The sequence below is a fragment of the Oncorhynchus keta genome, chromosome 6 (genome assembly GCF_023373465.1).
Source record: "Oncorhynchus keta strain PuntledgeMale-10-30-2019 chromosome 6, Oket_V2, whole genome shotgun sequence".
Classification (NCBI taxonomy): Eukaryota; Metazoa; Chordata; class Actinopteri; order Salmoniformes; family Salmonidae; genus Oncorhynchus; species Oncorhynchus keta.
In genome coordinates, this window is record NC_068426.1 from 17,108,238 (window position 1) to 17,121,993 (window position 13,756).

A 13,756-nucleotide genomic window follows, 5' to 3' on the forward strand; every position below is an offset into this window, starting at 1 on the left:
TATCATTACTCACTGTATATTTCTACCTCCATTACCTCGTACCCTGCACATCCACTCGGCACTGCCGTGTGTACAGCCAAGTTATCATTACTCACTGTATATTTCTACCTCCATTACCTCATACCCTGCACATCCACTCGGCACTGCCGTGTGTACAGCCAGGTTATCATTACTCACTGTATGTTTCTACCTCCATTACCTCGTACCCTGCACATCCACTCGGTACTGCCGTGTGTACATCCAGGTTATCATTACTCACTGTATATTTCTACCTCCATTACCTCGTACCCTGCGCATCCACTCGGCACTGCCGTGTGTACAGCCAAGTTATCATTACTCACTGTATATTTCTACCTCCATTACCTCGTACCCTGCGCATCCACTCGGCACTGCCTTGTGTACAGCCAAGTTATCATTACTCACTGTATATTTCTACCTCCATTACCTCGTACCCTGCACATCCACTCGGCACTGCCGTGTGTACAGCCAAGTTATCATTACTCACTGTATATTTCTACCTCCATTACCTCGTACCCTGCACATCCACTCGGCACTGCCGTGTGTACAGCCAAGTTATCATTACTCACTGTATATTTCTACCTCCATTACCTCGTACCCTGCACATCCACTCGGCACTGCCGTGTGTACAGCCAAGTTATCATTACTCACTGTATATTTCTACCTCCATTACCTTGTACCCTGCACATCCACTCGGTACTGCCGTGTGTACATCCAGGTTATCATTACTCACTGTATATTTCTACCTCCATTACCTCGTACCCTGCACATCCACTCGGCACTGCCTTGTGTACAGCCGAGTTATCATTACTCACTGTATATTTCTACCTCCATTACCTCGTACCCTGCACATCCACTCGGCACTGCCGTGTGTACAGCCAAGTTATCATTACTCACTGTATATTTCTACCTCCATTACCTCGTACCCTGCACATCCACTCGGCACTGCCGTGTGTACAGCCAAGTTATCATTACTCACTGTATATTTCTACCTCCATTACCTCGTACTCTGGACATCCACTCGGCACTGCCTTGTGTACAGCCAAGTTATCATTACTCACTGTATATTTCTACCTCCATTACCTTGTACCCTGCACATCCACTCGGTACTGCCGTGTGTACATCCAGGTTATCATTACTCACTGTATATTTCTACCTCCATTACCTCGTACCCTGCACATCCACTCGGCACTGCCTTGTGTACAGCCGAGTTATCATTACTCACTGTATATTTCTACCTCCATTACCTCGTACCCTGCACATCCACTCGGCACTGCCGTGTGTACAGCCAAGTTATCATTACTCACTGTATATTTCTACCTCCATTACCTCGTACCCTGCACATCCACTCGGCACTGCCGTGTGTACAGCCAAGTTATCATTACTCACTGTATATTTCTACCTCCATTACCTCGTACCCTGCACATCCACTCGGCACTGCCGTGTGTACAGCCAAGTTATCATTACTCATTGTATATTTATTCCTTGTGTTATAATTGCTCTACTTTTCTCTCTGCATTTTCGGGAAGGGCAGTAAGTAAGCATTTCACTGTTATTCTACACCCCTTGTTTACATATCATGTGTCAAATACAATTATTTGGTTTAACTGTCTCATGTAGGTGATAGCACATAGGCCTATCCTTGAGTGAGTGGTGTAAAATGTGCTCGTCTGGTTGTAGACTAGCTCAAACTTTGGGTTGCATAGGTTTACATTGGATTCAGAGGAAGCAGGTTGCTTTCTTACACATACCTATGTTAACATAATTAGCTTCAAAATCAAATACATGAAACATATTATAGGCCTGTGGGACCTAATATTACATTTATAAGGTACGTTTAAGGAAATAGCAACTGACCACAGAATATTTCAAAATGACACTGATACCCGTTAAAATGACTGATACCCGTTATGGGGGTTGCATGGTAGTCGTTCGTTGGTTTCGGGGTATCAGAATGGAACAGCTATAACGGTTTCCTTCCCGCCAAATGTGTTATGCACGTTTGGCACAGATTTGGGCACCAGGCACACAGTAGCATTAGTTAGCCCTTTTTGCTCTCCTTCCTTGCAGGTCTATTCGTATGGTTTGACTCACTCCTCTCGATCTTATCTTCTATAATAGGCACATTAAAAAGTCCAAAATAAACATTTCATGTTAGATAATTATTGTACTATTTCAATTGTTCCAAATGATTGATTGGGGATTCCAAATAAACAAATATGTGTTAATGAATAGCTCTCCAAAGCCAACTCTCCTGTGTCAAAAAGAGGTGTGTGATTCCACTGACAAACAAGGGGTGTAACTGTGAGTCAGTGTGCGCGCACATCTGAACAGCGACGGAAGCGCATGATGTGTCGGAATTTGTAGGAACGAGGAAGACATATAGTCCAACCGAGAAGGAGAAGCCCGCCCTGGATTACAGCTCTTTCATGGAATGTTCACTGAGGAGAACTGTCGTTTTATTTTTTTTACCATCGGGAGTTTGTGAAATGCTCACAAAGGTGATATGCGCACTGTGGGACCCTGAGGAATAGGCCATCAAAGTGTTCTGCGCGAAATCCAGTGACAGAGTTTCCAGCTATTCACCATGATTTAAGCGCGCACTCCAAGCAAAGTGAGAAAGCGATCATTAGCGATAAGAGGTATAGCGCATCTCTGATTCTACGATATCAGCACATCGTCGCTTTAGCAGCCTATGGACCATGGCATCAAATGAAGAAGCGGTTATTTGTCCGGTGCAGGCACCTACGCTCGCCAAGCACAGGGACTTCTGACATTATTTACGCACACTCAAATATCCGACCCCTGCTCTATGCAGGGAGCAGAGGAGGCCGGTCTTTTTGGTAAAAGTCAGGACTGTCATATCTGGCATCGGTGAGGTAAGCAGATCTAATCTATTCTACCTTCTTGAATGCTGCGCACAGCAACTAAGATGCGTATAACGAGAAGACATATTAAATATAACCTAGGTATCCTAGAAATAGGAGAGGTACCGCGGAAAACAGCCCTCCGACATTATCTGCCTCGTCAAACGTCAGGAGAGTTTTACAGACAATGTTTAATGTGACCAAATTGGAGTCATATCTTATTTTGAGGATTCCATATTTCTGTTAGCCCATTAGTCAACCTTTTAGGGCGAGTGTACAGTGTTGTGTTATACTGCAGCACACCTCTATTAAATGATGTTCTAGATACTAGGGAACATATCTAACAATATATCAAATCATTCATCATCATTGAGAATGACCTGTTCCCTTCTGCTCATCTGAATAGACTCTTCATTTGTCCTGTATTTGTTGACCAAGTATGTGTTGATAGAAAATGATCCTCTTCTTGGGACGGAGGTTGATTTGGGGTAGTGTGTGAATCCTCAAATTCATTAGTTGCTATGTTTATGCAAATCATACTGTTCTATTATTGTTGACCAAACATCACACATTCACAACCCTTTCCCACCCTAGATGAGCATTCCCAAATGATCCTTAATAGGTAAGGATTTTTTTAAAGAATTGTCTGTCTGGTTCTGTTTGTATCATGAGAAAGGAATCTAAAATACCATCCAAAAACGTTCAGCTCCAGATCTACTGATCACTTTCAGGAGTGGCTTGTGAGAGATGTCTTTTTCTACCACCAGACTTCTTTCAAGCAGACCATAATTCTCCAGCCTTGCAGCAGTGAAATTTTTTCAAACTCTGAATGACATGATCATCCCTTCAGCCGTTGAGGCCTGTTGTCTCTCACTGGCCTCCTCTGACCGAGTCATTTGAATGGTGACACTGCGAGCATTGTTCAAAAAAGCACTCGGTTGCAGTCAACAGTATGTTCTGGGTGAACAATGTCCTCCTTAGACCTCTGAGAGTTCTCTTTGTGTGAGTTCTGTCAATGACAGCCTGGGACAAACATGTTGTGACAGTATGTCCCATACAATATCGAACAAATGAACAAGCTTTTCAAGGGTTTCACCAAGCATTGTTCTATCTCAGCTGTGGCAGTTAAGAACTGGCTTACAAAGCCTGGTCACTTCATGGATTCAGCTCTTGTTGGAAAGGTTGACACACAAGAAGCTGTACATTTTTGGAAAATATAAAAAGTCTCCTTGAAATTGCGTTGAAAGTGCTTCAATGAGGTTCTCAGTTCAATCTTATTCTGCCTGTGTTTTCCCCACTTTTTGTGAAAACTGGAATTGACTTACCAAAAATAGGAAAATACCATGCATGATAAAATGTTGTGAAACAAAGAGCTATGTGGCGGCTGGTGAGGAGGAGTTATAGGAGGATGCACTCATTGTAATGTCTGGAATGGAAACCACGTGTTCGTCTGCATTGTATTTATTCCACTGTGGCTCCTTGCTTGTGGCTCCTTGCTTGTGGCTCTTTGCTGTGGCTCCTTGATGTGGTTCCTTGATGTGGCACCTCGATGGTCAAGCCCTGGTTGCTTTTCGGAGAAAGACTGTCTCCACAACATTGGTTCCTTCATCACCTTGGATAAGGGGAGCAGTGGTGTCACACACAACTCAGATGGCCAATGTGTCTGAAGTAACAGCTCAGGTAAGATGTCCCTCAGCTATGGATCTTGGCTGGGCTGTGCCAGTGGCTGTATCTGTGGTTGGGGTTTATAATGTCAACCCCGGTGGTCACCTTGGCCTCCGAGACGGTTGCACTTGAGTAGTCGTCTGTCTTTTGTTTCTGAACCGGTGCAACAAAAAAAAAAAAACGTAATTAATATCATGTGACCACGACCAGTCTTTAATCCCACTTGTCTGCCAAGATCTTGGCTGCTTTATGTTGACAAAGCACTGAAGCATTCTTTCAAATGTGCCTGACAGGCCTTGGAAACTGCTTACTACAGTATGTGCAAGAGAAGCGCTCACTCTGAGAGTGTGCATGCATACTATGTTTGAGTGAGTAGGCCTATATGAAAGGGAAAGAGTGTGTTTTATTGTGTTAAGCATACATGATATTTCTACACAGTATGTGTATAATAAGTCTTTTCGAACCCATTGTTACCAGGATTGAATACTATTTGATTAGAGTGATCATTAACTCTGACATACATTTTATGGAGGCAAAGGAATTTCATTAGTCTGGTCAGCAGATGTATAGCTTTTCCATACGAACAAGAAAAGGGATCTGCGACAAGGCTAGAATCTCATTACAATGTTTTGTCCAAACCTTTTCAGTGAAGTATCCTACTGCATTATTAAATTGTAATCATCCTGATGCGTCTTCTACCCTGCTCGTTTGAATGAAACAGATTGATTGTGTGCTTTAGACCATTGCAAAGTATTCACGTACACAGTCTGGGTCCACAATGGCATGTCTGAGAGAAACTCCTTCACTGTGGCCAAACAGAATGCAGCTAGAGATGAAGCACGTCTCTCTCTGTCTCTCTCTGTCTGTCATTATCTCCACAGACCAGTGATTCAGTTGGCACTGCTACCCTCTGTCTATCACAAAGTAATGAAGGCATTTTAAATGTTATATTATTAGCTACAGTTGAAGTCGGAAGTTTACATACACCTTAGCCAAATACATTTAAACTCAGTTATTCACAATTCCTGACATTTAATCCCAGTAAAAATTCCCTGTCTTAGGTCAGTTAGGATCACTACTTTATTTTAATAATGTGAAATGTCAGAATAATAGTAGAGAATTATTTCTGCTTTTATTTCTTTCATCACTTTCCTAGTGGGTCAGAAGTCTACATACACTCAATTAGTATTTGGTAGCATTGCCTTTAAATTGTTTAACTTGGGTCAAACATTTCAGGTAGCCTTCCACAAGCTTCCCACAATAAGTTGGGTGAATTTTGGCCCATTCCTCCTGACAGAGCTGGTGTAACCGAGTCAGGTTTGTAAGGCCTCCTTGCTCGCACACGCTTTTTCAGTCCTGCCCACATATTTTCTATAGGATTGAGGTTAGGGCTTTGTGATGGCCACTCCAATAACTTAACTTTGTTGTCCTTAAGCCATTTTGCCACAACTTTGGAAGTATGCTTGGGGTCATTGTCCATCTGGAAGACCCATTTGTGACCCAGCTTTAACTTGTTGACTGATATCTTGAGATGTTGTTTCAATGTATCCACATAATTGTCCCTCCTCATGATGCCATCTATTTTGTGAAGTACTGCAGCAAAGCACCCCCACAACATGATGCTGCCACCCCCGTGCTTCACGGTTGGGATGGTGTTCTTCGGCTTGCAAGCCTCCCTCTTTTTCCTCCAAACAACAATGGTCACAATCTTTGTCCGCATGTGCAGTTGCAAACCGTAGTCTGGCAGTTTTGGAGCAATGGCTTCTTCCTTACTGAGCTGCCTTTCAGATTATGTCGATATAGGACTCGTTTTACTGTGGATATAGATACTTTTGTACCCGTTTCCTCCAGCATCTTCACAAGGTCCTTTGCTGTAGTTCTGGGATTGATTTGCACTTTTCGCACCATTGTACATTCATCACTAGGAGACAGAACAAGTCTCCTACCTGAGTGGTATGACGGCTGCATCGTCCCATGGTGTTTATACTTGCGTACTATTGTTTGTACAGATGAACGTGGTACCATCAGGCGTTTGGAAATTGCTCCCAAGGATGAACCAGACTTGTGGAGGTCTATAAAAAAAATTGAGGTCTTGGCTGATTTCTTTTGATTTTCCCATGATGTCAAGCAAAGAGGCACTGAGTTTGAAGGTAGGCCTTGAAATACATTGCCAGGTACACCTCCAATTGACTCAAACGATGTCAATTAGCCTATCAGAAGCTTCTAAAGCCATGACATCCTTTTCTGGAATTTTCCAAGCTGTTTAAAGGCACAGTCAACTTAGTGTATGTAAACTTCTGACCCACTAGAATTGTGATACAGTGAATTATAAGTTAAATAATCTGTCTGTAAACAATTGTTGGACAAATTACTTGTGTCATGCACAAAGTAGATAGACATTTGTGCAGTGGTTGAAAAACGAGTTTTAATGAATCCAACCTAAGTGTATGTAAACTTCCAAATTCCACTGTATGTACTGTGTTTTAACAATGTGCAAATAGTTGAAGTACAAAGGGAAAATAAACTCACTCTCTTTCTCTCTGTTAGTTAACAATGTGTGTATGTGCTATCTGTCACCAACCAGAATGGGCTCTGTTCTGGTTCAGCAGAGCTTCGATCAAGTTGGTTCGACCAGTTCCTCTCGCTCTACTGCCCTGACATTATGTGACATCATATTGTCTCTTCTGGTACCTTTTTGGGGCTTTTATTCAGTAGTACCATTGTTAACTTGACATGCACGTTGAGGTCAGGTATTGTGTTTCGTATGCTGGTAGACGGGAGACATTGTTTAGTTTTTGTTGCAGAGTGATCTATGTGCACAGTAGCTGACAGCAAACATTAAAGTAAATATTCTGTGAGTGCCTGAGGCTCAAGCTCCTCCTGTGCACTCAGTGGTTCTACTGTAAAGCTATCCCTATCTCATAGCTGTAACCTAAGAAGCAAGAGTTAATGTCAAGTCATGCCCTCTCTCTCATTACCCAGGTTTTCCTGCTCTGCTTGGCCAAGGCCCTCACTGAGCAGCAGCACTTTAATCTGCCTCCTTCAGAACTACTGTCTGCCAGCCTGACACACACACCTGCCTCACTAAAGCTCCCTAAATAGGTTTAAACCAGGCTAACCTCTTTCTCGTCCACAAGGCATGCTACTGAAAGTGTCCTCTCTTATTCACACCTTCACACTCACATATCGCCCTATCACTCCTCAGCAGTGCATCCTGATTCATTCATTCTGGCATTCACCATGTAAGAAACTTTTCCCATGCTGCATTGCCAACAACAATAGACTGAGTGATTATTTTATGTCCTGTTGTTGATATGATACAATGGAAATATTTATTGAATTACTTTCTTTCAGCTCAACTCTCTCAAACTAGACCTAAGGGGTCTCTGGGTTTTTATGTGTCACGGTTGTTTTTTTACAATTGAGTGTTTATTTTCCTTACAAATTAAGTTTCTGAACATCAGACGTCATGTAATATCATGAGAGTATTGTTCCTCCATGTTCCTCCATGTTTATATAGCATGCATTTTAGAGCAACGGTTCTATGATAGCAGATAAAACTAATGGATTTCTTCTGCTTGTTTCCGCAGTGGGAGGTGATTGACACCGTGGACACAGTGAGCGGACCTCACTAAAAAATCTCTCCAACACTCACTGTGAAGCGCTGTAACAAGAGAGTTATGTGGACTTTATTTGGGACTATTCATCAGTAAAGCTGGCTGCAGAAGTAGCAGTCCTCCCTGAGCACCAGGCCTGACTGTTAATAGCTCAGCTCAGCGCAGCCAGCCTGGTTCCCTCTCCTTCTTCCTGTGTCTGATTCAGAGAGAAGCTCTGCCCAGCCCCCCCCACCACCACCACCACCATCCCTCACGTTGTTGCAGGAGTTGAGTCTCTGCTGCCCAGGGAGGGCTCCAGACATGTCCACCAAGGCGCCCATATACCTGAAGCGGCGGAGCAGGAAGGGTAAGAAAGAAAAGCTGCGGGACATCCTCTCCTCGGACATGATCAGTCCTCCGCTTGGGGACTTCCGCCACACCATCCACATCGGCAGCGGCGGGGGGGAGGACAACCTATTTGGGGACCTGTCCTTCCTGGAGGGGAAGTTCCACCTGCTCCCTGGGCAGCAGGGTGACTGCCTATCCCAGCGCTCTTCCATGTACGCAGAGCCCTTCCAGTTCAGCCATACTGCCAGCGTCAGCGGACACACAGCCTCCTCAGAGAGCTCCCCCTTCTGAAGAACGCCCTCTCTCTGCCCGTCATTGGAGGGTTGCAGGCCATCACCCTGCCCGTCACCTCTGCACCCCCCACTGTCCCCCACCCGCCTCAGAATGCAGCCCCCCCACCGAAACCTCCTCGACTGCACCTGGATGACAAGATCCTGATGTCCCATCACCCAGGCCTGGACTCCCCCTTGGCCCAGATTCCCAGCAGGACTTCCCAGTTCTGCCCACCCTCTCCCAGGTTTTCATCAGACAACGATGTGTGTATCCAAGACCCCTATCTGGATGACCGGGTTCAGGAGCGTCCCTACTTGTCCAACGCAGGCTCCCTGCTCTCCCTGCACCTGGACCTGGGCCCCTCCATCCTGGATGACGTGCTACAGATCATGGACCGCCAGCGCCTCAACGGCCTCAACGGAACCTGTCTGCAGGGAGGACGGCAAGAGCTCTACACCTGACCATGGGAAGTCCTCCTCCCTCGGTCCTCTGTCCCTCGTAGTGTAACACAGGAGGTTCTGACCTCAACCAGGCCTTGCTTGATCACAAGGCTGGGTTTGTACAGTAGTTTGCTCATATTAAGTGTTTTTTTCTGGAACTTAACATCAGTTTCTGTTAGTGTTTTAATTGATATTGAATATCTTTCTACACTTTTCCATATTTGAATTACTTAATGTAGGAAGTGTTGTCTAATGAGGTGACATGAGCCAAAAGCTGACTGTTAAATCTCCTTTGCCCTTCCTCCAAAGAGTACATGAAGAGACTGGGGAAAGAATGCACTGCTGTTCAGGAACTGAGGTCAGCATATATCTGTTTGGGCTAATATGTCAGTGGGAAGGGTATGGTAAACTTGAAGGTCAGTGTTAGATCATTTTTTTTACTGCACCTGAGCTGTAAGACTCCTCTACGTACTCCGAAGATCACAGTTTGCTGCGCGTGTCATACAGATTTATCCAGCTTATGAAGCTATTCTGGAACAGACATTCTATTCAGACTCTACTTGATTGGGGATATTGTTCTCAAAGACACACACTTACGGAAAGATGAACTCTACGACAGGGATGATGTCATCTCTGCAAGGACAGAGAGCCAGAGTGGGAGAGGAGGTCACCTCCCTGAGTCTCTGTCTTCAGCTTTTGTTCATTTTCACTGCAAGATTGTGAAAGTTGTAACTTTGTATCAGGAGAGACACTGAGTGTTGGAGAGTGCAGTTCCATATCTGTCGTCCTTTCAGCAGATCTACAGAGCAAAGCGCTCTGTTTTTCCTGGCTCTCAGGCTCTGGTCATTGAGATGTTGGACACGCTTTGATTCACAACCTGAGACTGCTCATAAAGAGATTCTCACCGCTGTAGCCATCCAAGTCCTTGTGTTGCTCCAACTATCTCTGTACCAACACAGAAAAGTTCACAATCAGACTATTACCAATGTTATTTGGAATTCTAGTTACAAGATACTTCAGTGTTTTCAGTACAATACAGTGTAGAGTTGCTGGAACACCAATTGCTGCATGGGGTATATATTTTTCTATTCAGTATTACATCAATAACAATGTAGCAATCAACTGGATAATGATAACAGGTTAATGATTCTTCACAAACCCAATAAGAAATGCTTTATTATTTGCACCCAAAGGTGCACTGATTCACTTCAACATTGTACAAATTATTTCAAACGTGAAATGATAGATCATTTAGAACATACGTTGGTTCTTTGATAACGGTGGACCAATGATGTGCAGGTCTACCTTAAGAATGGCAAAAAACGCTGGATACCCGTTAATCCATTTATATTGTACCCAACAGGGATTCTATACATTACATGTCCTACTGTAGGCTAACATACACTACATTAATGCATAACGCTAAACAATATCGTTATAGTATTATATTTGATTAATCTCATATTGGATCAAATGTCTTGATACTTTCACACACTTACTAAAGCACTATAAACCTGTTGGCATTGTAACTGCATATATCTACGTTAAATTACAGTTTTTAAACTGCTCTATAATTTCTGTTTACTTTTGAATATCAACTCATCGTTTCAAATCTAATGTTCTCACTCCATACATATCCACCCTGTCACAGGCGGCCAGTAGCACCTTAATTGAAGAGGATGGGCTCATTTTTTAAAAACTAACTAGGCAAGTCAGTTAAGCACAAATTCTTATTTTACAGTGACTGCCCAAACCCTCCCCTAACCCGGACGGCGCTGGGCTAATTGTGGACTCCCGATCACGGCCTGTTGTGATACAGCCCGGGATCAAACCAGAGTCTGTAGTGACACATCTAAAACAGAGATGCAGTGCCTTAGACCTCTGCGCCACTCAGGAGTAAATCATAGTAATGGCTTGAACAGAATAAATGGATTGGTATTGAACACATCAAATAAATGGTTTCCACGTGTTTGATACCATTCACTCCATTCCAGCCATTATTATGAGCCATCCTCCCCTCAGCAGCCTCCTGTGCACCCTGTGCATGCTCAAGTGTGGGTCCTTCTGTAGCTCAGTTGGTAGAGCATGGCGCTTGTAACGCCAGGGTAGTGGGTTCGATCCCCGGGACCACCCATACGTAGAATGTATGCACACATGACTGTAAGTCGCTTTGGATAAAAGCGTCTGCTAAATGGCATATATATATATATAAATTAGATGGAAAAGAACTTGGGCTCCATAGATGACATGTTGAGAAGAGGACTATATTAATAGACATATGTTGCAGAGAGAGAGAGGATGTGATTAGAGGTGCTGCAGTGCAGTCTGTTTGGACTCTGAGAGAGAGAGAGAGAGAGAGAGAGAGCGAGAGAGAGAGAAAGGATATGGTAAGATGTGCTGCAGTGCAGTCTGTCTGGAGCTGGAGCCAGAGCCTGCAGTGCAGTCTGTCCTGCTGACCATGGCCAGGCCAGAACGGTGTTACATAAGCCTGTGTCTGTTTACTCTGGAGCTCTGCTGACAGATCTGCAGCCAGCCACTCAGTGACAGGGGAGCTGTACGGTGCAGAACAGTGTGTCAGGCTCTCCTGCAGCGTTTGGGAAAGCACCTGTTGACAGACTGACATCAACACTACTAACCTTCACTGGCTCCTGCAACTGCTATAAATCCAGATTTCTATAATCTACTCAGTTGCATGCTGCACCTAATGACTATGGTAACATACTTTGGTGTTACTTTTTAAGTTGTGATATGCATGGTATGCCTCCTACAACAACTGAACTCAAGTTATTTTGGCATGTTTCCTATTGTATCTAGCTACTAGTCTAGACCTCCAAGTAAGTGTTGGCTGTTTTAGACAGTGGTTGCAGCATACGGAGCCAAAACCCTTTGTCGTCATCACTCCGTTTATCATAGTTGCTATGGCACTGGCTTCTGCTATTACCTGAATCGCCAGATATGAGGCTCCACTTCCCTACATATTTATTTGGACAGTGAAGCTAAAACTTTTAATTTGGTTCTATACTCCACCATTTTGGATTTGAGATCAAATGTTTTATATGAGGCGATGGAACAAAATGTCACCTTTTTATTTAGGGTATTTTTCATATATATATACAGTATGTTTTACCGTTTAGAAATGAAAGAACTTTGTATGTAGTCCCCCCATTTTGAAGGTATCATAAGTATTTGGACAAATTCACTTAGTGTATTAAAGTAGTCTAGAGTACAACTCTACTCTGTAACTTTCTCACTCATCAATATTCACGATTCATTCATGATTATCCGTAATCATGGTAGCTTCCAAATTAATGTACAAATGCTCAGAAACATTCTATATTATTTACAATAAAAGTGACTCCAAAAATACATTATTTACAATTCATTTCTACACAACTGTCCGGAACACCTGGTACTCTCATGCATGATTCAGTGTTGCTTGCCTCAAAGCGCACATAGGAGTAATTTAGCTCGTCTTGTAGGCTTGTGTCACTGGGCAACTCACGGCTCTGCTTCCCTTTGTAGTCCGTAATAGATTGCAACCCCTGCCACAACCGACGAGCGTCGGAGAAGGTGTAGTATTTGTATTTATTATGGATCCCCATTAGCTACTCTTCCTGGGGTCCAGCAAAATTAAGGCAGTTTATACCATTTTAAAACATTACAATACATTCAACGATTTCACAATACACTGTGTGCCCTCAGGCCCCTACTCCACCACTACCACAGTAATAAATCCATGTGTTTGTATGTTATCGTGTGTGTGTGTGTGTGTGTGTGTGTGTGTGTGTGTGTGTGTGTGTCTTTGCCAATGTTTGTGTTGCTTCACAGTCCCTGCTGTTCCATATGGTGTTTTTTAAATCTAATTTTACTGCTTGCGCTATTACTTGATGTGTGATTAGTGATGAAGTCAATCTCTCTTCCACTTTCAGCCAGGAGAGATTGACATGCATTTTATTAAAATTAGCTCTCTGTGTACCATCCTTTTTTGTGGCACCTGACCACACGACTGTAAGGTGCGACAAAACTAGGGCCTGTAGGACGTGCTTTGTTGATGGTGTTAAGAAGGCAGAGCATTGCTTTATTATAGACAGACTTCTCCCCATCTTATCTACTCCTGCATCAATATGTTTTGACCATGACAGTTTACAATGTAGGGTTACTCCAAGCAGTTTAGTCATCTCAACTTGCTCAATTTCCACATGATTTATTACAATATTTAGTTGAGGTTTAGAGTTTAGTGAGTGCTTTGTTCCAAAAACAATGCTTTAAGTTTAAGAAATATTTAGGGCTAACTTATTCCTTGCCACCCACTCTGAAACTAACTGCAGCTCTTTGTTGAGTGTTGCAGTCATTTCAGTCGCTGTAGTAGCTGACGTGTTGAGTCATCCGCATACATAGAAACTCTGGCTTTACTCAAAGTCAGTGGCATGTCGTTAATAAAAATAAAAACAAGTGGCCTAAACAGCTACCCTGGGGAATATCTGATTCTAACTGGATTATATTTGATAGGCTTCCATTAAAGAACACCCTTTGTGTTCTGTTAGACAAG

General features: G+C 43.3%; 1 protein-coding gene across 1 annotated transcript; it reads left to right on the forward strand.

Moving 5' to 3' along the window:
* Nucleotides 1–2,343: 2,343 nt before the first annotated feature.
* Nucleotides 2,344–12,573, forward strand: LOC118385081 (cdc42 effector protein 2-like). Its single transcript, XM_035771923.2, is given in 3 exon segments — nt 2,344–2,897; nt 8,141–8,771; nt 8,774–12,573. Coding segments are annotated over 2 exon segments (759 nt in total). The 5' UTR covers nt 2,344–2,897; nt 8,141–8,467; the 3' UTR covers nt 9,229–12,573.
* Nucleotides 12,574–13,756: the final 1,183 nt, after the last annotated feature.